General features: G+C 43.3%; 1 protein-coding gene across 3 annotated transcripts in view; it reads left to right on the forward strand.

Moving 5' to 3' along the window:
* hipk3b (homeodomain interacting protein kinase 3b) overlaps positions 1 to 27,936 on the forward strand; it is an 83,420-nt gene that overhangs the window by 45,848 nt on the left and 9,636 nt on the right. For 2 of the 3 annotated variants that reach the window (XM_060923189.1, XM_060923190.1), the window contains exons 4-15: positions 7,313 to 7,432; positions 7,575 to 7,661; positions 8,131 to 8,315; positions 10,818 to 10,974; positions 12,165 to 12,282; positions 12,586 to 12,707; positions 19,440 to 19,546; positions 19,638 to 19,808; positions 19,889 to 20,233; positions 21,205 to 21,351; positions 21,530 to 21,768; positions 27,294 to 27,427. In XM_060923189.1, coding sequence (XP_060779172.1) covers positions 7,313 to 7,432; positions 7,575 to 7,661; positions 8,131 to 8,315; positions 10,818 to 10,974; positions 12,165 to 12,282; positions 12,586 to 12,707; positions 19,440 to 19,546; positions 19,638 to 19,808; positions 19,889 to 20,233; positions 21,205 to 21,351; positions 21,530 to 21,768; positions 27,294 to 27,427 — 1,932 coding nt within the window. The remainder of the gene's footprint in view (positions 1 to 7,312; positions 7,433 to 7,574; positions 7,662 to 8,130; positions 8,316 to 10,817; positions 10,975 to 12,164; positions 12,283 to 12,585; positions 12,708 to 19,439; positions 19,547 to 19,637; positions 19,809 to 19,888; positions 20,234 to 21,204; positions 21,352 to 21,529; positions 21,769 to 27,293; positions 27,428 to 27,936) is intronic. The other variant, XM_060923191.1, reaches the window with a different exon arrangement.

Genomic DNA, 27,936 nt, shown 5'->3' on the forward strand with positions numbered 1-27,936 from the left:
TATATATATGAGAGAGAGAGATGCAAGTACGAATTTTTCATGGGGCAGGATGGTTTGGAACAGGCCATCTAAAATTGGGATAACATTTACCCGGGACGGGTATTTGAGGCGGGTCGTCTAGCTTAATCTTGATTAGCGTTGTTACACACGCCAGTGTTTCCCATAGAAATTTTGGAGACTATGGGGGAGGCGTGGGGGTTGTTTAAAATTGAGTGATATGTTAAATATTAAGTTATTACTGAAAAACTATTGATTAAAAAAACAGACACTGAGAAATGGTCCTATAAACAACTTTACCAATATAAAAGATTACCAGGACTACAAAAATGCAGAAAAATAGGCTTTACTTATCCAAATGCACCTGTTGGTTCAAAAGTTAAAGTGCAGAGAACCTCACAGCACAACATGAAGTTACCTTAAAATATAATATAAATGCCTCAGCTTTCATGTAAGAAAAAAAAAACTATTAATACTAGTACTGTGTGCAGGCAGTCTCTCCTGAAGACTAAATTAAACAATAATTATAAACTAATAAAATAAATGGCTCAGGCTTCAGAGAAGAAGAAAACAACAATTTGAACAGAATCTCACAGTATGATGCTGAAGCTGCCTAAACAATGGAAAATAAAATACCATTTGGGCAAAAACGTTGGCATCCATTAATTTCTTGTATTAAGTAAAAAAATATGTTGCCAGATACTGCTGACGTTTTACAGCCCAAAATATGTTCAAAACCCGCCAAAATGCACTTAAAACCGCCCAAATTGGGCAGGAAACCACGCAATCTGGCAACACAGGCGGCAGTAATGGCTGCACTCGTGTCGAGGATGTAAACATAGTTGACGTAGCAACGGACATACATGACATAATGGATGTAATTTACGTTCACAACTTAATTTGCTTTTTTTGTCAGAAATATTTAATATTAATTTTGTGACTCGACTGACAATAGCCGGCGGCATAACAAGCCATAGCCGGCGATTTGCCGCCGGTGACCGGCTACTTTTGAGACCGCTGGGCAACACTGGTGTCTTCATCCATGTTGTTTTCCCAGCGCTTGGTGATGCCATGACAACCGGGAAAAGGAAGCACATTTTCACGCATGTGCATATTTCATTGCTGCATTATTACTATCGTATAGCACGGTCACAAAAACTGCCGTGTGAACGCAAGTGGGGCTGCACCGGTGCTAACACGCTTCTCTCTGGTAAGCAGGTTTGTGACGTGTGTGTGTGTGAACGCTCCACAAAATTTACACCGGTGTAAGATATATCGCGACAAAATACATCGGTGCAGCATCGATGCAAATATGTGCCGTGTGAACACCCCTATTGTGAGGTGTGGTTTTTTTTTTTTTTTTTTTTATGTATAGAGTTATCAGACTTATCTGGTGAAGGAACAACTCCATAGTCCAGGTCTGTAGCAGAAGCAGTTCTGAGACATACTGCTAGCATTTTATGAATTTGTTCTAGAAGAAGAAAAAAATGTATATAATTTCTCCAGACAGTATTAAAAGGCTAGAGCCAAGTGTATTGTAACATCTTTACTTCTAGAGTTAAAAAAAAAAAGTTTCTACTAAGAAACCACAAAGCATAACGTCTGCTGTACACGTCCCCCTGAATGAGCTGTTACTATAGAAACGATAGTGTAACGTTCTTCAGCCAGATCTCCAATCCAAGCATCCGGTTACATGAACGTAAAATCCAGAGCCAATCAAATTCAAGAACTCGACCATACTGTGGTATAAAAATAATTATTCTATAAGCATTCGCTGGATATGAGCAATCGTTCGCTCTGATTGATTGATTGATTGACTACTCTACTACGAGGATATCAGCTCATATACCGTGAGTAGAGAAAAACAAAATGGCGGCACGTGTTGCTGAACCAACCAAGGATGAAATGCAAACTACTCGAAAACAAAACCCCAAAAATATGGAATAAAAGTATTTGATGGTAAGGACGTATTCGCCGGTTTGTTTACGCTCTCAGCGGAAATGATTTTGTCGGACGTTTTGTATAAAAAGCTTTTATTTATTGAATTTGCAAAAAAAAAAAAATGCTCCGTTTCTCAAAATCCAGTGAATTTGGAGAGAACAAAACCGTTATTCCAGTCAATCTCGTCGTGCACGGATTACATGGATTATAGCGCTGTCAGCTCGTGTACGACTCGATTTCATGGAATAACTTAAATATAAAACCATCATTGGTGAGATAACGGTAAGATAGATATTTTAAGTAAAGGGTGTAATTTTGTTTTCAGCGACTTCGGTAAGTTTAACACCTGCCCTTCATCGCACTAATACACACAAATAATCTCTAACACTCTGTACGTCACACTGCAGGTGATGAGGTATTTGCACTGTCTCCGCCCACTTTTTATACTTACTCATTAAAGCAATTACTGAACTTGTGGTTTGTGGATAAAGTTTGTGTCCCCACATTTCACCTTTTAACCTCATTTAGAGGAGTTTTATTTTTAGAACACCCCCCCCCCCCCACACACACACACACACGTGTTGATACTTGCGTGAAGTCTGATATCAGGAGCACGGCCCCGTGACTTGTGAGAATGAAGAGCGCTTGTTTCAGTTTCCCACTTCCTGATTTTATTTCTTTATTTAATATTTTTCCCTCTCTGTAGAGCGGTCTGGTGAAAATGTGAACATTGAAAATGTCACTAAAAAATGAAAACCAGTGAAATCTGAAGTCGGAGTCGGGGGTTTAGCGCCGAACACCACCATCCCCCCACCGCCACCCTCGTCCACGCTCCTTCCTCATGGGGCTCGGGTTCCTTCACACACAGCAGAAAGTATTAATAGCAGAAGCGAACGCCTTCCTGCAGCTCAGCGCGTCGGCATGTGTTTAACAGCAGTGTTTTAGAGACGCAGCTGTTGGAGCTCACTAAGCGAGTGTTCTCCTGGTGCGCGAGTGTTTAGTGATGGTGGTTTTCCCGTCACTCCCTGTGCAGGCTTGGACCCTCCACAGACTCGCTCGCACGCTTCTGGGAAGCTGCAAATATTCCAGGCTGTACGTGCACTTTTTACACAACACTGAAAAAGAAACTGCTGGGTAGAAATTCAGAGGAGTAACAAAGATTGTGTGGGGTTCCACCCCCCCCTCCATATTCCAGAACACTTTCATTCCCGGTTTGCTGATGTAAGAGATCAGAATACCGATGAATCCGCTCCTTGTCTGACCTCATATCTCACTCCTTATTCCTCGCTGTCCAACACGCCAATCAAAACATTTCGTCCCGGGAACCGCGCTCACTTCCTGTCTAATCTTCCTCGTCTAATTCCAAGCACGGATGTTTGTAATTTTCCGGAGCACTGAGTTGATAATCAGAGGAAACGATTTAAAGCATTACATTTTTGACTAAAGCTGCAGGAATGATGCTGTTCTTTTGGTTTGTGCAGAAGAAACAGATTAGATTAGATTTGATTTGATTTATTTCTTAAACCTTGGTTTTTAGTCGTAAGATTTCTGATGGCAGTTTAAGTAGAATCCGGTATTTTAGTGAAACGAAGACTAACGTGTAATCTGTGCAAATCCTCTACGTATAATAAGCCGCTCAATGTGTGTGTATAGAGATAAATATAAAGAGATGTAAATTTAAGCATTTTGTGAAATAAGGCTAATTTTACTCAAAATATTTCCTTTTTTTCCATATGTCTCCAACAAATAAGAAACGTAGCATCAGCGTCCCAAAAATACTCTGAATTATGAATCGAGAGATCAGTGTAATGTTAAATTAGCAAAGGTAACTTAATCTCTTCTTGAGGGATTTATTTGTAATAAAAAAATTTACTGTCTGTTTGTTAAAATAAATCTGGATATGATTTACAAAGATAACGCTGCAGGAAAAGTTGATAACTCCTCCTAAAACTGAATTTATTTTTTTTTTAACCAATTATGCACGAGGGAAAAAAAATCATGCACAGAACGAAAATAATGTATCCTTCTAGTGTACCTCTTTATCTGCTGTTTATTTAACTTGAATTTTAATACATTTTATTATAATTTTTTGTTAAATTCCGATATCCTGCTGTCATTATTTTTCGACAGTGCAGTTAGTAACGATGCAGACGTGTTCGCTGATTTAGGAGACGATATTATCAGTGCTGTTATAAACGTAAATTTTATTTATTTACACACGAGGAGGAAAACTTATTGCTGACATTTAGCTTAATTTATATTTCATTGTCTTTAGAAAATTGGAAAACGGTATATAATTATCTGAGAGAGGAAAAAAATTTCCCCATGAAATCCAGTGCAGCCAGAATTTCATGTCGCGTGTGATTTACTGTGTTTACGTTCAGCCCCGTGTCGGGAGGAGTGCGGGGTGAACGCCTACATATTGACACATTTTTATGCAACAGGTTTCTATGAACTGTAAGTATTCTTAGAGAAATTTAACGTGTGTGTGTGTGTGTGTGTGTGTGTGTTTAAACACGTCATGTTCAGGAAATTCCGTCCTTTGCTTTTACCATGAGTTGGGATTTGACACGGGTGAGAGTTGAAAGGTTAAAGGTTATGTGATCAGGAGTTCCTAAAATTGAGAGAGAGAGAGAGAGAGAGAGAGAGAGCTGTTGAAGACTGCTTACACTGAGTGTCTAATGGATGTTTGTCTTTACACCAGCATGATTCTGACGTCAGGGTGAAGTTTCTCCGTCTCTCTCTCTCTCTCTCTCTCTCTCTCTCTCTCCCCAGTTCACAGGCGTTACTCGTCCACACTGCTCCATGCCGTCAGCTCCAGAATTATTGCTTCCCTTTATAAAAAAAAAAAAAACTGCTGAAATGGAGCGAAACTCCTGCTTTATTAACGGCGCCTTACAGAATATTTAAAATAAATGCTGTCATGTGAAATGTCCAGCAGCTCCAGTGTTCCATTTTGACCATTTCCCTGCTTTATAAATGACACTTTCTCTGCTTTTATGAAACACACACACACACACACACACACACACACAATTTCTCATCTCTCAGAAAAAAAGCAACACAAATTTTAACACACAGGCCAGTAAATGGATATAGAAATAAACAGCTAGAAAATCAGAGCTGTCAAGAGAAAGTGACGGGGGAGAGAGAGAGAAAGTGAGGGGGGAGAAAGTGAAGGGGGAGAGAGAGAGAGGGGGGGGGAGGGAGAGGGGGAGAGAGAGAGAGAGGGGGGGAGGGAGAGGGGGAGAGAGGGGGGGGAGTGAAGGGGGGAGAGGGAGAGAGAGGGGGGGAGGGAGAGTGGGGGGAGAGAGAAAGTGAGGGGGGAGGGAGAGTGGGGGGAGAGAGAAAGTGAGGGGGGAAAGAGAGAGTGAAGGAGAGAGAAAGTGAGGGGGAGAGGTAGACAAAGTGAGGTACAGACAGAGAAGGTGAGAGTTGGACAGCGAGAGAAAGTGAGGGGGGGAGAGAGACAGAGAAAGTGAGGGGGGGAGAGAGACAGAAAGTGAGGGGGGGGAGAGAGACAGAGAAAGTGAGGGGGGGAGAGAGACAGAGAAAGTGAGGGGGGGAGAGAGACAGAGAAAGTGAGGGGGGGAGAGAGACAGAGAAAGTGAGGGGGGGAGAGAGACAGAGAAAGTGAGGGGGGGAGAGAGACAGAGAAAGTGAGGGGGGGAGAGAGACAGAGAAAGTGAGGGGGGGAGAGAGACAGAGAAAGTGAGGGGGGGGAGAGAGACAGAGAAAGTGAGGGGGGGAGAGAGACAGAGAAAGTGAGGGGGGGAGAGAGACAGAGAAAGTGAGGGGGGGAGAGAGACAGAGAAAGTGAGGGGGGGAGAGAGACAGAGAAAGTGAGGGGGGGAGAGAGACAGAGAAAGTGAGGGGGGGAGAGAGACAGAGAAAGTGAGGGGGGGAGAGAGAAAGTGAGGGGGGGGAGAGAGAAAGTGAGGGGGGGGAGAGAGAAAGTGAGGGGGGGGGAGAGAGAAAGTGAGGGGGGGAGAGAGACAGAGAAAGTGAGGGGGGGAGAGAGAAAGTGAGGGGGGGGAGAGAGAAAGTGAGGGGGGGGAGAGAGAAAGTGAGGGGGGGGAGAGAAAGTGAGGGGGGGAGAGAAAGTGAGGGGGGGAGAGAGACAGAGAAAGTGAGGGGGGGAGAGAGACAGAGAAAGTGAGGGGGGGAGAGAGACAGAGAAAGTGAGGGGGGGAGAGAGACAGAGAAAGTGAGGGGGGAGAGAGACAGAGAAAGTGAGGGGGGGAGAGAGACAGAGAAAGTGAGGGGGAGAGAGAGTGAAGGAGGGAGAAAGTGAGGGGGGAGAGAGTGAAGGAGGGAGAAAGTGAGGGGGAGAGGTAGACAAAGTGAGGTACAGACAGAGAAGGTGAGAGTTGGACAGCGAGAGAAAGTGAGGGGGGGAGAGAGACAGAGAAAGTGGGGGGGGGAGAGAGAGACAGAGAAAGTGAGGGGGGGGGAGAGACAGAGAAAGTGAGGGGGGGGGGAGAGACAGAGAAAGTGAGGGGGGGAGAGAGACAGAGAAAGTGAGGGGGGGAGAGAGACAGAGAAAGTGAGGGGGGGAGAGAGACAGAGAAAGTGAGGGGGGGAGAGAGACAGAGAAAGTGAGGGGGGGAGAGAGACAGAGAAAGTGAGGGGGGGAGAGAGACAGAGAAAGTGAGGGGGGGGGGAGAGAGAGAGAAAGGGGGGAGAGGGAGACAAAGTGGGGGGGAGAGAGACAGAGAAAGGGGGGAGAGGGAGACAAAGTGGGGGGAGAGAGACCGAGAAAGGGGGGAGAGGGAGACAAAGTGGGGGGAGAGAGACAGAAAGGGAGGAGAGGGAGACAAAGTGGGGGGGAGAGAGACAGAGAAAGGGGGGAGAGGGAGACAAAGTGGTGGGGGAGAGACAGCGAAAGAGAGGAGAGGGAGACAAAGTGGGGGGAGAGGGAGACAAAGTGGGGGGGAGAGAGAGCGAAAGAGAGGAGAGGGAGACAAAGTGGGGGGGGAGAGGGGGAGAAAGTGGGGGGAGAGAGAGCGAAAGAGAGGAGAGGGAGACAAAGTGGGGGGGAGAGGGAGACATAGTGGGGGGGAGGGAGACAGAAAGGGAGGAGAGGGAGACAAAGTGGGGGGGAGAGACGGACGCAAAGTGAGGGAAAGTCAGAGAGAGTGAAAGAGAGACAAAGTGAGGGGGGGAGAGAGTGAGGGAGAGATAGTGAGGGAGAGAGAGACAGCAAAGTACACAGAGAGAGACAGACAGACACAGGAAGAGAAAGTGAGAGAGAGAGGGTTTTATTCCTTCAGTCTTTGAGCTCAACTCTCTCTCTCTGTCTCTCTCTCTCTCTCTCTCTCTCTCTCTCTCTCTCTCTCTCTCTCTGTCTGTCCATCCTGTGGTCCTTCCTCAGATCCGCTACATCTCACAGACGCAGGGTTTACCGACAGAGAACCTGCTGAACCTGGGGACGAAGACGTCTCGCTTCTTCTGCAGAGAGTCGGACTCACCGTACGCTGCATGGAGACTGAAGGTGATGCGCGCGCACGCACACATGCGCGTACACACACACGTGTACGCACCCCGAGAGAGAGGATGTGTGTGTGTGTGTGTGTGTGTGTGTGTGTGTGTGTGTGTGTGTGTGTGTGTGTAATGACTGTTATTGTGTTTTTCAGTCCACAGAGGAACACGAGGCAGAAACCGGGATGAAATCGAAGGAAGCCAGAAAGTATATTTTCAGCTCTTTGGAGGATATTGCGCATGTACGTACACACACACACACACACACACACACACACAGTCCAACCACACTCATTACTCTCATTTAAAAAGATCACAGTATATGAATATACGTGACATGCAAATTAACTCCACCCCCAAATTTCCTTACTTTTTCTCAAGATGATGCTATTAAGAATGTTACCATGACGACCACCATTTGGCTGATGCACTGCTCTGAGATGAGCGTCTACCTTTTCAGGTTTATTTAATGACATCACAAACTAAGCTCACACTTGGCCCCGCCCCTGAATTAGGTGCTGTCTTAAAATTTTTGACTGATTTGACAGCTGTTTCAGAGCTTTTAAGTCTTTGATATTAACTGAAAACCCTCTGAAGCTTCGTCCATTTGACGTTGGTAATATCTTGTCGGTTTCCTGGCTGGACAGGTGCGGGGGGAGGGGTGTGTGTGTGTGTGTATGATTGACTGACTGGTGTGTGTCGCTGTTGCAGGTGAATTTGGTGATGAATCTGGAAGGCAGTGACTTGTTGGCTGAGAAGGTGGATCGTGGAGAGTTCGTGCTCTTGCTAAAGAAGATGTTATGGATCGACGCGGAGAACAGAATCATCCCTGGAGACGTCCTCAACCATCCCTTCGTCACCATGCAGCACCTGCTCGACTTTCCTCACAGCAGTCAGTAAGCAGTCGTTCCGAAATAAAACCAAAGAAAAAGAGCAGATCGGGAGGAGAAAAAGTTTGAGCCTGCAGTGTAGGGAACCGAACACCACCAAGTACTTCAGGACTCACGTCAACGTACAGGAGACTCGTACAGAGAGTCGTAATAAAACTAAAGCCTGAAAACCACAGACTGTGAAATATTTAATAGATGTGATTTTTTTTATGTGATCATGTACAATGGGGAATCAAATGAAAACCTTAAGTTTTCAACAAAATAATTTGGTTTAATGCAAGAGGTGAAGGATGGGAGGAAGGAAAGAACAGTACATGATTCTAGTGGTGAAAGAAGGAAGGAAAGAACAGTACATGATTCTAGTGGGGAAGGAAAGAACAGTACATGATTCTAGTGGGGAAAGAAGGAAGGAAAGAACAGTACATGATTCTAGTGGTGAAGGAAGGAAGGAAAGAACAGTACATGATTCTAGTGGTGAAGGAAGGAAGGAAAGAACAGTACATGATTCTAGTGGTGAAAGAAGGAAGGAAAGAACAGTACATGATTCTAGTGGGGAAGGAAAGAACAGTACATGATTCTAGTGGGGAAAGAAGGAAGGAAAGAACAGTACATGATTCTAGTGGTGAAGGAAGGAAGGAAAGAACAGTACATGATTCTAGTGGTGAAGGAAGGAAGGAAAGAACAGTACATGATTCTAGTGGTGAAAGAAGGAAGGAAAGAACAGTACATGATTCTAGTGGTGAAAGAAGGAAGGAAAGAACAGTACATGATTCTAGTGGGGAAAGAAGGAAGCAACAGTACATGATTCTAGTGGTGAAAGAAGGAAGGAAGGAAAGAACAGTACATGATTCTAGTGGGGAAGGAAGGAAAGAACAGTACATGATTCTAGTGGTGAAAAAAGGAAGGAAGGAAAGAACAGTACATGATTCTAGTGGGGAAGGAAAGAACAGTACATGATTCTAGTGGGGAAAGAAGGAAGGAAGGAAAGAACAGTACATGATTCTAGTGGGGAAAGAAGGAAGGAAAGAACAGTACATGATTCTAGTGGCGAAAGAAGGAAGGAACAGTACATGATTCTAGTGGCGAAAGAAGGAAGGAAAGAACAGCACATGATTCTAGTGGGGAAAGAAGGAAGGAAAGAACAGTACATGATTCTAGTGGGGAAAGAAGGAAGGAAAGAACAGTACATGATTCTAGTGGTGAAGGAAGGAAGGAAAGAACAGTACATGATTCTAGTGGTGAAGGAAGGAAAGAACAGTACATGATTCTAGTGGTGAAAGAAGGAAGGAAAGAACAGTACATGATTCTAGTGGTGAAAGAAGGAAGGAAAGAACAGTACATGATTCTAGTGGCGAAAGAAGGAAGGAAAGAACAGTACATGATTCTAGTGGGGAAAGAAGGAAGCAACAGTACATGATTCTAGTGGTGAAAGAAGGAAGGAAGGAAAGAACAGTACATGATTCTAGTGGGGAAGGAAGGAAAGAACAGTACATGATTCTAGTGGTGAAAAAAGGAAGGAAGGAAGGAAAGAACAGTACATGATTCTAGTGGGGAAGGAAGGAAAGAACAGTACATGATTCTAGTGGTGAAAAAAGGAAGGAAGGAAAGAACAGTACATGATTCTAGTGGGGAAAGAAGGAAGGAAAGAACAGTACATGATTCTAGTGGTGAAGGAAAGAACAGTACATGATTCTAGTGGTGAAGGAAGGAAGGAAAGAACAGTACATGATTCTAGTGGTGAAGGAAGGAAGGAAAGAACAGTACATGATTCTAGTGGTGAAGGAAGGAAGGAAAGAACAGCACATGATTCTAGTGGTGAAGGAAGGAAGGAAAGAACAGTACATGATTCTAGTGGGGAAGGAAGGAAAGAACAGTACATGATTCTAGTGGTGAAAAAAGGAAGGAAGGAAGGAAAGAACAGTACATGATTCTAGTGGGGAAGGAAGGAAAGAACAGTACATGATTCTAGTGGTGAAAAAAGGAAGGAAGGAAAGAACAGTACATGATTCTAGTGGGGAAAGAAGGAAGGAAAGAACAGTACATGATTCTAGTGGTGAAGGAAAGAACAGTACATGATTCTAGTGGTGAAGGAAGGAAGGAAAGAACAGTACATGATTCTAGTGGTGAAGGAAGGAAGGAAAGAACAGTACATGATTCTAGTGGGGAAGGAAGGAAAGAAAAGTACGATTCTAGTGGGGAAGGAAGGAAGGAACAGTACATGATTCTAGTGGTGAAAAAAGGAAGGAAGGAAAGAACGGTACATGATTCTAGTGGGGAAAGAAGGAAAGAACAGTACATGATTCTAGTGGTGAAAGAAGGAAGGAAAAGGAAAGAAAATATGGTTATAGTAGTGAAGGAAAGAAAGAAAAGTGCATGGGTTATAGTGATGAAGGAAGGAAGGAAAGGCAAAGAAAGAAAAGTACTTGGTTATACTGATATATTTTTTTAAATAAAAAAGAAAAAAAAAAACTGAATCTTTTTCTTTTTCCCCCCTTCAAACACCCCCAGTGTGAAGTCATGTTTCCACATCATGGACGTGTGCCGGCCACGCCCCGGGGCGTACGACAGTGTCAACCGGAACAAAGCTTCGTTCGCGAGACCGCCCACAACCTCGGCGCCCAACCTCCCCGTCCCCTACAGCAAGATGGCTGCCGTCCACACGCAGGTACGAGAACCTGCTCACGGAGTCACAACAGTGTGAGACGTAATCAGATGTGACGCCATGTGTAGCTGTAGCGTTTGTTTTCCTGTGTGTGTGTGTGTGTGTTTCTTGTCTCACTTCACCTCCACACTCTTGTTCTCTCACACAGAGCTCACTAATATCAGCTTATTGCACAGCAGCGTCATAGTCATGGCAACACCAGGAACGACGTCATGGCGACGCAGAGAGCGCGTTTGGTTGCTAAGGAGGGAAATAAACTGTTGTAGCTCCATTCACGGAGCTGACCTCGAGGCACAAGTCTTAATTTTACCTGTAATTTGTTTACCAGAGGAAGAGTTTGTGGAAGGTTTCGGTCACCTGCGTTCTCTCGTGCGTCAAAACGGAGCGAGTGAATTACCCTCACGTGACGGGATCGTAAACAATAACAGCAGGGGGAAAAGGGAGAAAGATAAAGAGAGAAGGATGGTGCTACTCGGGTGAACTCTGACTCAAAGGCCCGTGTGTGTGTGTGGACACGTCACACATGATGCTCATCTAGAGTTGTTATATTGCCCCCTGTTGGTCATTTAATGTCTGTGCATTGCTATATCTTAATAATAATTTTTAATTTCTTATTTTTTTTCTTTTTACACAGTAGTCAAGCTGGACGTTATTTATTATTTTTTTATTTGTAATATTTTTAATCAAGTGGTGAAATGAAGAAAAAAAATTGTTTGGGTTAAAAAAAAAAACACTTCAGAATTTTTAATTGTATTTTGCAGCCATTACTCGACACAGAACAATACCGTGTTTTCTTTAGCGATACCCATCTGATATTTTTAAAAACTACTACTACTTGTTTAATTTTTTTTTTTAACCAAAGCACTTCACAGTTAAACTCTTCCATGCAAAAAAAACACTCGCTAGTAAATATAAAAAAGTCTAGAGTATAAACATAATAAAAATCAATCCTTTCATTTTCCAAAACCACATTTCTTTTCCAGTTGCATTCTTCCTCAGATAGCAATTCCACCATCTCCGCGATATCCTCGTGATATTGATGCTGGGAATTGTATCGGCGCTCTCTCTAGTTAGAACACGATACAATAAAATAAATTATAAACTGTCAAATTGATCGCTGACATCACCAGATTTGATATGAAAATAAACGAGAGATGAGACCTCAGTGACGCGATATTTTTATTCTTCCGCAGCCCTTAGCTCCATCTGCTCCCTCTGTCATGCATCCTGCGATCCCGCTCCAAACAGGAAGTGCTCAGTTTGGGGACTCATTTCAGCAAGCGCTCATCATCTGCCCTCCGACCATCCAAGGTAAACGCCAGGCTGTGGAATAGCATCTGTACACGCGTGCGTTTAATATTGTTTACCTTTTTCCAGGTTTATAAAGTGTTACGGACGCTACGACATGTTTGTGTAACATGAAAACAGGATTTCCAGCTCGTGTTGATGTCCAGTATCGACACGTTGACTTGTATGAAAATAAATACATCCAGAAATTAAACATATTTGAAAGCTAGATAGGCCACGCCCACAAGACGTGTGGGTCGTCATTGTTGCTCTCAGGGCGTGTCTGCTCAGAAGGTGTTCAGTTTACAGTGATTCCTCCTGTCGCAGGTCTCCCTCCCAACCCCAACAAGCCAGCGGGTTACTCGGTGCGAATGGAGAGCACGGTTCCGCTCGTGACCCAAGCCCCCGCCATCCAGCCTCTGCAGATCAGACCAGGCGTCATCACTCAGGTACGGTACACGCCCCTCTCACGACGTTTCACAGACGATTCTTTTATCTTCACGCGGTTTTGCGTAAGCCCGCCAGAGTTTATCGTAATATCAGCGATCTGGAATGATTTGACCATTACGTAGGTGTTTTTAACCGATGCGCTCAGGAAGCCCCGCCCCCTTCCTGCCATCTTATTAAGGTAATGTGTTCTCATCCTGGCTTGATTTTTTTTTTTTTCCCCTTTGATAGATGCAGAGATATGGTTTTAACAGGAAGCATCAAATCTAATACTTTAATTTTTAATAATCATTATTATTTAAAGCAATCAAAAGAAAGTGCTTCATGTGTCTATCATGGGTGTCTTGTTTGTTTTTTATTTTAAACAAACAGCAGTAATGCTTAAAAATGGGTGGGGCATATGGAAATGCAGCAAATTAACGATTTTACTTAGTACACATGGCATAGATTGACCTACAAAATTAATTTGATTATTATTATTTTAATTACTTCAGGGATGTGATTTTTCCGCGAATTCGCGGAATTCCGCTTTTTTCACCTCAAAATTTGAAAAAAAAAATTTTTTCCGATTTTTCGCTCAAAAATCCGCATTCGTATCCTATTCGTTCCGACTTTCAGTAATTCCGTCACTGAGATGAAACGAGGTACGTGATTGGCCCATCGCTCTGTAACAACCAGTGAACGCGCTGGTTAGATAGCTGTACGTAAGCTCGCTTCAAACAAAGAGTTGAAAGATGGCAGCCTCCGTGATCGAGCGTAAAGATGCAAATCGAGTTAAAGAAATCGACAGAATAGTGAAAAACAAGTTCCGCTGGGAATGGTTGGAGAAAGAGGTTGCTACAGATGTTGGACATAAGACTGTGAGACATTTGTTCAGCGATTTCGTTCTTTGGGGAGAGGGCAGAGGTCTCTGGCTGTCAAGTTTGGGGCGGCTGGGACCTCCCCTGCCCGAGCTACGAGCGTGTAAAGTCGGGCTGGAGCCCGGGATAGAAACGAAACCTAAGCGGAGCGCCGCGGCTCGCCTCAGGGCGAATTACATCCCGAGGCGCGGGGCTAGCGCGCCCTGCCCGCGCTGGTTCTTTGGGGGGAGGGCAGAGGACTCTGGCTGTCAAGTTTGGGGATGCTGGGACCTCCCCTGCCCGAGCTACGAGCGTGCAAAGTCGGGCTGGAGCCCGGGATAGAAACGAAACCTAAGTGAGTGAACACTGGGGTTCTGAATATCCTTAAGTGAGTGAACACTGTGGAGTTATGATTATCCTTTGGTGAGTGAACACTATAGAGTTATGTATATGAAGTTGACATTGCTAGAGTAGAAACTGCAGAAAAAAAGTGACTGATCTGCTGGAACTGGACATGGATGCTCGCATCTTTTTTCTTTGAGAGTTCCTGAAGACTTGTGGATGAATTCTTATGTTGCATCATGTTTGTTTGAAAAGGCACATTTAGGTATGTTCAACTTCTACAGTAATTGAAAGTATAAATTTTGTTTTTCCTTATACAATTTTCTATTTATTCTAATACAGATGATTTAATTTAGAAAGACATTTTTAGGTTTCATGTTTTGGCTTTTTGTCAGTTAAGAATCACTCAGTACGTTTACATGCACGTCCAAATCGAGCTGCTGTCGGTAATCGAGCAAAGGGTCCCAGCAGGGGTGCCAGAGAAATCCAATCCTACATGCACAAGTGAAATCGGGCTATTGTGCAAGGTGCATTGTGCACCCGAGCCACACGTGGCACTACACGCCCCATAGTGTTGGTACACTTCCGGTTGTCGTCATGAAGAAGAGCTATAGTGTTGCCAGATACTGCTGACGTATTCCAGCCCAAAACATGTTCAAATCCGCTAAAATGCACTTAAAACCCCCAATCTGGCAACACTGGCAGTTCCGTGTTCAAGCTGTTGGGCTTGCTCTAACAGACTGTATGGCTACAAACTGTCCGGCGCAGACCACTGTTTTGTAAGACAACTTATTTTGCATAATAATATTTTTCTAAAGTCCATTTTTTGCTTACAATTTAACTTATGTCTTAATAAACACACAAAAAGTTCAATTGTTTTGTTTTTATTGACATTCTTCAGATGTTGGACATATATATCACACATCACACATCACATTATCTCTAGCCGCTTTATCCTTCTACAGGGTCGCAGGCAAGCTGGAGCCTATCCCAGCTGACTACGGGCGAAAGGCGGGGTACACCCTGGACAAGTCGCCAGGTCATCACAGGGCTGACACATAGACACAGACAACCATTCACACTCACATTCACACCTACGGTCAATTTAGAGTCACCAGTTAACCTAACCTGCATGTCTTTGGACTGTGGGGGAAACCGGAGCACCCGGAGGAAACCCACGCGGACACGGGGAGAACATGCAAACTCCACACAGAAAGGCCCTCGCCGGCCCCGGGGCTCGAACCCAGGACCTTCTTGCTGTGAGGCGACAGCGCTAACCACTACACCACCGTGCCGCCCGGACATATATATATATATATATATATATATATATATATATATATATATATATATATATACACACACACACACACACAAATACACACACAAATACAATGACTTGTTTATGTACACAATTCACAGCTATGCAACAGCTGTACAGATGTATTTGGTGATACAGTAAGTGAGCTAAATTTTAACAGTGCAAACAATGCCACAAAAAGAAAAGATTCATGCCATTGTCATGATTCGTTGTCATGCCGACCGAGGCTGTTGTGTTTCCCTTGTGGTCTCGTCACTCGTCACTTCCGGAAGGGGCGGTGCTGAAGTAAGTAGCTCGATAGGGTTTACATGCACTAAGTAGCTCTGCAGAAATCGCATAATCTAGGTCGTGTAGCTCGATTCCGAGAAATCAAGTTCGGTTCAATTTCAGCCGAATTAAGGTGTTTACATGGCATTTTGAACTTCGATTTCAGTCGAGCAACGGCAGAAATTCGATTCTCTCGATGTGCATGTAAACGCACTGATTGAATTGACTATAGGGGCTCAGAGTTGCATGTTGACCATTAAATTGGCTTGAATTTGTTAATCATGACAAGTTTTTTCTTGTGTGTTTTGCTTGTCATTTTAGTACAATTTTTAAGTCAGAAAACCCCAGAACCCAGGAGCTTCGGGGGGCTTCGCCCCCCTTGTCCCCCACCAGGGCGCTGCCCTGGACCAGCTGGGGGCCTGCGGCCCCCAGACCCCCGGCTAAAATTTTCAGATAATTTCACCAGCCCCAAATCACATCCCTGTTACTTAATTGTTTTACAAAAACAGACGAGGTGACTAGTTATTGATGCTTCCTTTGGAAATGTGGCTGTGGCCCGCTCCGAAATTAAGATATCCATGACGTAGGAACGCCAGAGAGAACCTGACTGAACATTTGGTTCAAACCAACCTCTCAGTTTTCTCATTGGATGCCGTCAAGGCCACCATTTAATATCTTTTAATTTTTTTTCCTCTCTCTCTCTGCTGTAGATTGAACATTTAATCAGTCATCTGCCAATAAAAGCAAACCTGGGTATCGAGTAATGTCGACCACTAAAAAAATTTGATACCATTTTTATCCCCCGCTGGCTGAAAGGCCTGAAGAGGGGTGATGTCGTGGTGATGTCCGTCCCGGGAAGGGTGCTCACCTTCTGAAATCAACTCCTCTCTTGGTTTTTGGAGGAATTTCACAGAACTTGGCAGGATTCTTTGTTATATGTCGGTAACACGTATATTGCAATTTCGTTCAATTCAGTCGTGTTGTACCAGAGTTATGGCCGAGTTGCCAGCGGGGGATATTGTGCTCTCAGAGCGCGCTTGTACTCCATAATTCCAGAACCTTGTGATAAATGGGTGTTCCCAAAACACACATATAATCCCCATTAGAGCCTGATCTGCGTTTATTACAAGTTCTACAAGTTCTGTCACTGGATTGTTTCATCAGGCTAACTTAAAGTGAAGAGTCAGACTTTTTGATGAAATGAAAATATTATTCCAATTTCCAAATAGTTTCCCGATCAAGTTCAACACCACATGCACCGAGATTCCTGCGCCAGACCTAAAGAGAACCTCAGACAGGATTTTTAATCAAAATAAATAAATTATATATCTGAGTACGAAACCAAACCTCAGGTTGGTGTAAACTTCTGTAGGTGTTCAAGCAAGGGCTGATGATCCGATTCAGTGTTCCAAGGAACAGCAGACGCCCTGAATGCAGCGCGTAGCCTGAAGTAGTAGTAGGACGTACCGTACCGTTCTGTATTTCTGAACTGCAAAGATCTTCGAGTCATCAGAGATGGAGATCATTCAGCGTATGAAGATATGTCGTTGTGGGGAAAAATCCGTGTTTTTGCTGGTTGATCCATGAGAACCGTGGCTGGGGCTACTGTGGCCGTTCTATGGAATCAATTTTGTGCCAACATGTTCATACAGTACTTTTGAAATATCAAACAAAAACGACAAATCAAAATACAAAAAAAAGAAAAAAAAGTCAATTTTTTTAGACTGGCAAACAAATTATTCGTGTAATCGTGCAAAATATCAGTCTATTACTCTTCAGAAACCTTTTATTTTTGTTCCGGGTCTTTCTCAGGTTTGTTTGACATAATTTATTTTGGTTGCGATTCCAGCTTTCTCGTTTGCGCTCCCTGACTTTTTGCTTGCAGTTTTGGCACAAACTTCCCGTGTGGGCGGGCTGTCCAGGAATGCATTCCCATTGGCTAACTCGTGTTTGACTGACAGCTCCGCTCAGCCATTCCCTACTCGGATTCTGGCGGACTGTTTCCGAGTGATCGATCCATTGACGGTAAACAAGGATGGAGTGGACTTCAGTGGCGACTATGATATTGAATTTACACTTTGTTGAATTAATTCAGTATCATAGTCGCCACTGAAGTCCACTCGATCCTTGTTTACCGTCAATGGATCGGTCACTCGTCAAACAGTCCGCCAGAATCCGAGTAGGGAATGGCTGAGCGTAGCTGTCAGTCAAACACAAGTTAGCCAATGGGAATGCATTCCTGGACAGCCCGCCCACACGGGAAGTTTGTGCCAAAACTGCAAGCAAAAAGTCAGGGAGCGCAAACGAGAAAGCTGGAATCGCAACCAAAATAAATTGTCAAACAAACCTGAGAAAGACGCGGAACAAAAATAAAAGGTTTCTGAAGAGTAATAGACTGATATTTTGCACGATTACACGAATAATTTGTTTGCCAGTCTAAAAAAATTGACTTTTTTTTCTTTTTTTTGTATTTTGATTTGTCGTTTTTGTTTGATATTTCAAAAGTATTGTATGAACATTTTGGCACAAAATTGATTCCATACCGTTCCGGCAGATTTTGGAGGTGATCCGTTGTATAAATTTGGGCGGAGTAAATATGCAAATGAAGCCACGGTAGCTGCACCAGAAGACTCCAGTAAACCAGTGATGGCAGCGATGTGTGGCTTTATGGCAGTGTGTACGGTTTTCACGGCTGCAGAATGGCATAGCCACGGCAAGATGGAATAAGCCACGCCCCCTAGGCAGACTTTTAGCTTTCTGCAGAATGTTGTTCCGTGAACATTTTGAGCTCAGTGGTTGTGATGGAATGCTCCGGTAACCCATGTGCACCTCACAAGGATGTCTCAAGGACGCCTTCATGGTTGGGACGGATGAATTCATCCAGCGCTTGAAACACAACGATTTTCAACACAACGAAACTTTCTGAACATACGGTAGAAACCACACCCTACTGGTTGTCAAGGTAGCTGCCTGGCTCTCACGTATTCTGAAGGAAAGGCCAGGGAATCCTCTACTGTGAAGTGATTCTGGTGATGTGAGACCTTAGCTTTAAGAGGTGGTGGTTGTGTCGGAACGGAGATCTACAAAATTTACCATCTGTTATAACGCCGAAACTTGCAGGAGTGCGCTCATATTTCAAGAGAGCAAGTTCTAATGGGGCCCCAATCCAAGAAGGATTTTATTTATTTTTTAAAACTCTTCAATTTTTTTTTTGTAGGCTTTTGTAATAATCAAATTAATTTTTTTAAAAGCTTTATTTTTTTTTAAAAATGCAATACTACTATTTTATTGTAGAAATATCCCAAAATGTAATAAAATTTTTCTCATGTTACAGGATCGGGGAGTTTGTAGACACGAGGAACGTTTAGATCCAGAATATAGTTTTTAGACTAGACTTGGAGAAGTAAAGACCAGGGATGCAAACAGCGCGCCTTTTGGCGGATGCCGCCTTTTTCACGGCTGAATCGCGCAGATCCGATTATTATTTTTTTTTTTTAGGGGGGGCGTTGGAGTGTCTGATTATAATTTCAAAGTAAATTCTGTATTAAAATTACTAAATAAGCAAATCCGTTACAGTCCATGGAACATAGGAAGTATTAGGATGAGAAAAAACAGTTTAAATCAGGAAGCTGCGCAAATGTGCGCAGCTTCCCGATTTTAAACTGTTTTTTTCTCATCCTTATACTTCCTGTTTCATGGACTATATTGGATTTGCTTATTTAGTAATTTTAATACAGAATTTACTTTGAAATTATAATCAGACACTCCAACGCCCCCCCTAAAAAAAAAAATCGGATCTGCGCGATTCAGCCGTGAAAAAGGCGGCATCCGCCAAAAGGAGCGCTGTTTGCATCCCTGAAAGACGGATAGTGTGCATGTAAACTCTTCTAGTGTCTAATCTTAACTAAAGTAAACGGGCGGCGCCTGGCGGTTTTCGTAAAATCTCATCGCTTGTCTGTCTGCAGCAAGCCTGGTCCAATCGGGCGCAGCAGATCCTGGTACCGGCCTGGCAGCAGGTGACCCCGGTGGCGTCCGATTCTGTGGCAGGACCACAGAGGCTGGCGGACTGGGGGTAAGTGATGGATAGGAAACGGATTATTATTATTTTTTGGTATATTGTATGCTTGAAATCTCATCACTGCATAATTTCTGGCGTGTTTCAGGAAAGTCCGGCCTCATGGGAACCACTACAGCTCCATCCTGCCCCACCCCCAACCTCTATTAGCCAATCACATGACAGCCATTTCAGCACACCAGCCAATCAGCATCGGTATCGCTCATGTGGTGTGGCCGCAACCGGCAGCCAACAAGAGAACCAAGCCCTGCGTGAACAGGTTGGTCTGATGCGCGACTCGAAACTGAAACTCACGTTATTCGATTCGACTCGACTTTAAAAATTTTTTTTTAATTTTAGGACGAACTTCTCACACAACAGCAACACGCACACCTCGGCGTGCCATTCCCCGAAGACCACCGACGGCCGCAAGCACGCCGAGGTTCAGGGTCCTGAAACGGAAGATTGTGTGGTGGAGGCGGAGTCACAGGCGCAGTCACAGGAGGAGGAGGAAGAAGAGGAGGAGCCTGCATGCTGTAAGGTGGAGGTAGAGGTGGAGGCGGAGTCAAATGGGCTGGGCGTGTCTGAGAAGCAGAGGCAGGCCGTGACGGGAGACACACAGAGTCCAGCGGGCAGCGTGATCAGCATCAGCAGTGATGAAGAGGAGGATGAGGAGGAGCCGAGAGCACAGAGGCACTCGGTGGAGTGAGTTCACCCTGCAAGATGATGATTTCTTTACATTATTGTAAAAAAAGCAGATTTACAGAACACTTTCTGAAGAGAAAATGCGTTAAATACTGGTTTAGGATTTAATATTTAAAAAAAAATACAAAAATGTAGTGTAATTGTATCAAACTGTGTATTACTGGAGATGTTCATAAAATTGTGACCTTTTTAAAAGTAAAATATCGCAAAACTGTTATCGCAATACAATAAAAAATTTGAGACTTTTAGAGATTTTTTTTTTTTTAAATATAGTTTTAGGACAGTTGCAGATTTTATTTGGAATGAAATATCCCCAGATGTTTTTGTACAGTTAACAAATTTCATAAGACACTTGATGAATGAAGACTGGCATCTGACTGCCTGTGTTTTGTACACTGATCATTTTTTCAGTTTAGAGCGATCACATTAATTTATTCTCTCCATCTTCACTGGATATGAGCAGCTGTGCGCTCTGATTGGCTACTCTGCTACTAGGACATCGGCTCATGTACCGTGAGTAGAGAAAAATAAAATGTCGGAGTGTGTTGCTGAACCAACCGAGGACGAAATAAAACCTCTACTCGAAAACAAAATACAAAAAAAAAGCAACAAAATGTGGAAAGAAAGTATTTCATGGTAAGAACATCTTTTTTTTTTTTTTTTTTCCCCAAGAATTATCGCATTTTCTACAAATTGCTCCTGTCATTTCACCGTTTTGTTTACATTCTAAGCAGAAATTGTCTGACATTTTGTATAATTTTTTTTTTTATTTATCAAATTTGCAAAAAATGCTCTGTTTCTCAAAATCCAGTGAATGTGGATAGAATAAAACAGTTATTCCACTCAATCTCATCGTACATGGATTATAGACAACTCGGTGCTACGCGACTCATCAGCTATCAGCTCACGTACGACTCGATTTCATGGAATAACTGTTAAATGGTGTGTGTGTGTGTGTGTGTGCGCGTCAGGTGTAAAGGCAGTCCGGAGTGTGAGGCATGTCGGAGTACACTGAACATGGAGCGTGTGTGTTCTCTCAGCAGCCCTGACTCCAGTCTCAGTACCAGCTCATCAGCATCAGTGCAGTCCAGCAGCTCCCCCTGCAAGAGACCCAACAGGTGTGTGTGCGTGTGTACACAACTTTATTCAAGATGTAATGATTACTTTAGCTGATTATTATGCCTAAACCTAATTCTGTCACCAATATATATATATATATATATATATATATATATATATATATATATATATATATATATATATATATATATATATATTTTAATTGTGTGCATGCAGCATGTCTGAAGACGAGCGAGAGAGCGGCTGTGATACGGTAGACGGCTCTCCTGCCTCGGTCTCCTCTGGCCGAGCGGGCAGTCCGTTCCTGGAAAGCCGTTACCTGGCCGACGGGAATCAGAACCATAAAAGCATGAACGCGGAGATGGAGATGAGCAAAGCCCCTGTACGGACCATGGTGGTGCCTCCCATGAGGGTACAGAACAACAACAACATCAACGAACCGACAGCCAGGACGGGTACGGAGCATTTACATCGCTCACGTCAACAACAGCTTTGCTTTTTTTTTTTTTTTTCTTTTTCTTTTTTTTTTTTAATGTAAGTCACATAACAAAAGTCCTTTAAGGATTTGTTTCGTCATAAATTTGTATCGTGATTTATCATCAGACAGTATATCGTGACATGCCTAATATTGACACTATGCTGCAGTTCAACATGAAAATAGTGTCGCAGCACGTTCAACGTAAATCAGTTACTATAAAAACAGGGTTCACACCCACAAGGTTTTCTGAGATTTTCAACCGCGCTTCGTGCTGCTCCATCTTCACTCGTGTTTTTAAAAATGTCGGTCGTGAAAACAAACCAAACCAGGAAAGTAGGGAAGCGGAAGTGCGTGTACAGCGGATGTAGAGTGGACCAATCAGAGCCCTCTTGTCTGCGACGCTGTCTGCGAGGCTTCTGCGGTGGTCACAATTTTTGGGATGTGCGCGCAGAGCGTCTGCGAAGGTGGGGGGGCTACGCAGACACTGTCTGCGACGCTATCTGCGAGGACTGGGTTGTCAGCATAAATTGGCCTTAAGGGGTCTTCAGCACACCTCTTCTTTACCAGGAGCAAGTCTCACCTCAACGGGGGTCAGTCCGTCTATGGCTGATCGCGTCTGTGCACAGAAAATACGTGTCTGTGCTTTTATCTCAAAAACGAACAATGGTGAAGAATCACTCAAAAATAAATTGAATATATTAATCCTTTAATTAATTGATGATAAAGTTATCAGTTCTAAGTTAACCATTCTCAGAATTTCATCGAAATCCACCCATAACCCCCCTCCTGTAAATTTTGTCAAATAATTTTTTTTTTGCTTTAATCCATGTATATGACGGTAATACGCAGATTGCGATTTCAAAATCAAGTTTCAAATCAAGTTTATTTGTACAGCGCTTTTAACAATAAACATTGTCGCAAAGCAGCTTTACAGAATTTGAACGACTTAAAACATGAGCTAATTTTATCCCTAATCTATCCCCAATGAGCAAGCCTGTGGCGACGGTGGCAAGGAAAAACTCCCTCAGACGACATGAGGAAGAAACCTCGAGAGGAACCAGACTCAAAAGGGAACCCATCCTCATTTGGGCAACAACAGACAGCCTGACTATAATATTAACAGTTTTAACAGGTATAACCCTCAACTGTCCTCATGGGGCCGTCCTTCACAGGAGTGGGGCGATAAAACTCCGACCAGACACAGGGCACCAGGATGGATCAAGCAGGTCCGAGGGGCAGAAGAGGCCAGCATCTCAATCCCAGGATCAACATGTAACTCAGAGGGACAGAGGGGGGGGGGGGGAGAGAGAGAGAGAAAGAAAACATTATCTCATTATCTCAAAGCGGCTACAGATAATGAGATTTGAGATAATGAGATAATGAGATTTAATTTCATTTGTGAAAATTTTCCCAGAATTTTGACCCTTGATTTAAATAACTTTGATAATTTCATGGTGGCACGGTGGTGTAGTGGTTAGCGCTGTCGCCTCACAGCAAGAAGGTCCTGGGTTCGAGCCCCGTGGCCGGCAGGGCCTTTCTGTGTGGAGTTTGCATGTTCTCCCCGTGTCCGCGTGGGTTTCCTCCGGGTGCTCCGGTTTCCCCCGCAGTCCAAAGACATGCAGGTGGTTAGGTTAACTGGTGACTCTAAATTGAGCGTAGGTGTGAATGTGAGTGTGAATGGTTGTCTGTGTCTATGTGTCAGCCCTGTGATGACCTGGCGACTTGTCCAGGGTGAACCCCGCCTTTCGCCCGTAGTCAGCTGGGATAGGCTCCAGCTTGCCTGCGACCCTGTAGAACAGGATAAAGCGGCTACAGATAATGAGATGAGATGATAATTTCATGAGGGTGTACGTTCTTCTGAAATCAACTCCTCTCACAATTTGTGGAAGAATTTCACCAAACTTGGTAAAAGGTTTTGTTATATGACAGTTATATGCAGATTGAAATTTCATGTAATTTGGGCAGATTTTCCCAGAGTTCTGCCCTCGATTATTAACAAACTTGTACTTTGGCAATTTCATCAAGGTGCGCTTGCTTTCTGAAATCAACTTCCCCCACAATTTTTATATATATATTTTTTAATTGTGAAATTAAATTCCAGTAGCCAGGTTCGGTAACTAGGTAAATAGTTTTAGCAAAACCACTTTGATTTTAGTTGTTTATATTAAAACTAGTTAATATTACGCAACACTTACATTTGCAACAACATTTTTTTTTTTTTTTTAAATGGCACTATACACCCTCACTGTCCACTTTATTAGGAATGCCTGCACATTCAGGCGGTTATCTAATCAGCCAGTCATGTGGATACGGGTCGAGGTTATTGGTACCAGATGTGCTGGTCCGAGGATCTCGGAAATGGCAGATCTTCTGACGCACAACGGTCTCTAGTTTTTGCACAAAAACATCCTGTGAGCAGAAGGTCTGCAGGCTGAAACACTTTTCTCTGCCAGGAAAGATATGTTGACTCAAATAATCACTCTTTACACCCGTAATGAGCAGAAAAGCATAATGCTTCAAAGCTTGAGGTGGATGAGCTTCAACAGCAGAAGGTTCCTCTCCTGTCAGTCAAGATCAAGAGTCAGGCCGTCCTGGTAAAGATGTAAAGAATAGAAGTTTGGGAGAGTTTGTGTCCATGATGGCCTCAGAGTCTTGTTCTTGGCTGACAGGGAAGGAACCTTCTGCTGTTGTAGCTCATCCATCTCAAGATTTGATGATGTGCTTTCTGACATGCTTTTCTGCTCACCACGCGTGTAAAGAGCAGGGCTTTGAACCGGAATTTTTTTCCTATTGGTTCGTTCCGAACAGAAACGGAATTTTAACGTTTCCGGTTTTGGGTTCCACCATTAAATAGACGTTCCCGAACCGGTTAGAACAAAAAAGTTTCGTTCCCGGAACGGTTAATTACGTTCCCTGTCAGCTGTTTAACAAATGGCTATAAAATTATGTCTCTGTCTCATCCAGCTTAAGCCAAATGTAGGCTAATTCTATTACAACCTTCATTAAATAAGACAAGAAATAATTCAAAACAATTATTATTTCAAATGTTGGTGATTTGGATTCTCAGTATGTCTTCCCATCTACACAAACAGAAAAAGTGCCAAAAATGAAAGAGAATTCGTTTAGTGTGTTACCAAAGGCTAGTCAGGCCCTATAGAGGGCTACCGCATGACGTCACTGCGCCGCGAGATTTTGTTAGGCGCCATATTGGAAGTACACATCTATGCAAGTACATACATACATAAACTACAGCTGAAATGTAGCCAGGGCCGGTTCTGCCCTAATCTGGACCCGGGTGCAACATCGCGCAACCCCCCCCAAAACCAGTCTAAATCAGGACAACCATCACATAACTATAAACATTTTATATCAACTATTTTAACTAAATGGGCTATAATAAATCGGGCTGCCTCAGAACAGTAACCATTCAATGACGCAACTGAAAGCCTGCAGCCACGGCGGGCTGCCTCAGAAAACTAACCATTTGTCCTACCTTAAAACTCGTTTTGTATTTTCGACCCTCCGTTTATTTTCTTTCCTTTTCTGAAAACCCGATTTGTGTCCAGACATTTTGTTCTGCTACCAACGAACTAACTCGTCAGGTCTCGTCTCTCGAGCCCGCGATGATTCCCGTGGGAGGGGCAACAACTGATACATTTTTACAAACAGCCAATAGGGAGGTTGCATCGTTCAGGCTCTTCTTTGCTCAGACACTCAGTAATGGAGACGTGATGGCAGTCCACCTTCCCGCTCTCTCCATTCAATCAGCGAACGTCACACAGGAAGTGAACCCCAGCGGGTCATAGAAACTTGCGCAGGAGAAGAATGACTATTTGTATAGGCTACAGAAACTTTGAGGAACGAAATAAAAACCGGTATTAACCGGTTACCATTATTTTTAATAAGCGTTTCTGTTCCGGAACATAAAAAATAATAAAGTTTCTGGTTTCGTTTCTGTTCCATGTGAAATAGAAAAAGTTCCCGGTTTTCGTTTTCGTTCCTTGAACCGGTTCAAAGCCCTGGTAAAGAGTGATTTATACGAGTTACGTTACAGACATTTAGCAGACGCTCCTGCTCAGAGTGATGTACAACAGATCCAGAGCAACCTGAGGAGCAGTTGAGAGTGAGGTGCTTTGCTCAAGGGCGCTTCAGCCATTTCTGCTGGTCCAGGGAATTGAACCAGCAACCTTTTGGTCCCAAAGCTGCTTTTCTTACCCTTACTGGCAGCTTGAACTGCTCAGTTTGGTCATTTTCCTCTGACCTCTCATCAGCAAGGTGTTTTGTTTCCACCCGCAGAACTGTTTTTTTGTTTTTCACACCATTCTGTATAAACTCTGGACGCCAGGTTTGAATTCCAGATGTGTCCTCTATGCTGATCTTCATGCGCATCTTTACAGTAGTTGAGTACAAAAATGAACGCCACCATCTTGCACGCAACGACGTGTAAGTAATTGTATTCGTCTTCCTACATAATCTTCCAACTTCAATACAAGAGACCTTCAGGAAATCTCCACTTCAGCTTCAAGATCAAAACGAATCCCCTGCTAGCGTGTTATATTTCAGTCATGGAGCAAGGCAAGTTTATTTATATAGCACATTTCATACACAATGGCAGTTCAATGTGCTTTACAGAAGTAAAAACAAAAACAGTAACCAATAGAGAAATAAAATTACATAAAATAATTTTATTTTTATTCTAAAACAATTAATTAAAAGAAAATAATGAGAATTAAACAATAGTAAAAATAAAATAATAAAATGAAGTAGTAGTTCAAATAGGATGAGAAAAAAAAAACCCAGCAGAATAGAATAAAGAATAAAATAGGATAAAGTTAAAGTAAATTTAAAACATGCAGAGAAGTAAAGATTATAAAGAATGTAAAGAAGACAATATTAATTATTTAACAGAAAGCATCTGAAAACAGCTTGGAGCAGTGATCATGTACCAGGCTCCTGTTACAGATGTGTTCCAGACGTGCTGGTCTTGACACTCTTGGATTGGTTATGTTGAGAATCACTGAAAGTAAACATGATGCTTGTGTTTGGATGACGGTCCTCGTGAATGTCGTTGCCTTTTCATGCTTTTAGTCTTTGTGGAAAATCCTTCTCTGTTCTGTTTGGGAGATGAAGCTCTTCAGTCGTTGGGATAATTAATCTAACTCCATGTCGATGATGGTGCAGGCTCGTCTGGTCTGCTACATCATGTTTTTTTTTTTAAAGAAGCTGGTGTTACCTGAGAATTGAAATACGAACGATATTTACGATCGTTACCAATCCACTCGTTTCTGTGTTCCACAAGGGTCACTCTTTTTCAAACTTTTTTTTTTTGTGGAACTCATCTCTCATTCCATGACATGTAGGAATAAATCACTGAGATGTTTAAGATTTACAGAAGGAGTCTGCAGGGTCAGAAGAATAAATCACTTGTAGATGAGGTGTTCCAGGAAAGCCATCACCTTCAGGATGGTAACCTTTGTGCCTTTTTTTTTTTAATCTGATCAGTTCTAGAGCCGTCGTGCCAATCGAAAGGTCGCACTGGCACCATCAGACAGCTGCATCACTCCACCCCGCTCCTGAACCGACCGCAGAAACTCCTCCCTCCATCCCAGCAGCCACCGCCACCACATTTTGGGCAGGTCAGTGTTCCTCCATTACCACCTAAAGGTCAAAGCCGTAATCTTACATCATTCAGCTCTTTACTTCTGTTTCATTCTGTTTTTATTTTTAGCATTATTCAATTCGCTTTCAAGTCAGAAATGGGTTGATGATGATGATGAAGGATTGTGACTTCCTGGAGCACACTAAATATGGGAAGGGAAAAAAAAATCCCATCCTCAGGCTATGCATCATAGACCCCCGGGAATCCCAGGACCCCACTTATACCCCTTTTCCACCAAGGCAGTTCAGAATCGGTTCGGTGTCTAATCTCAAACCAGTTCTTGGCATTTCTACAGCCAAAGCGCCGGCTCTCAGCCAGGAAAACCGCTCTGAGAGCAGCACCGACACTTTGCTAGTCTAGAACCAAGAACCGCTTTTGTCAGAGACTGGGGGCGGGATTTTCATGACCAAATAAAGCTTTGTAGCCACCATTTCAAAAGGAGAAAAAAAAAGTCTACTGCAGCTTCTAGTCTCCGTAATCCAGTAG

Source organism: Neoarius graeffei, chromosome 6 (assembly GCF_027579695.1).
Source record: "Neoarius graeffei isolate fNeoGra1 chromosome 6, fNeoGra1.pri, whole genome shotgun sequence".
In the NCBI taxonomy this organism is placed as follows: Eukaryota; Metazoa; Chordata; class Actinopteri; order Siluriformes; family Ariidae; genus Neoarius; species Neoarius graeffei.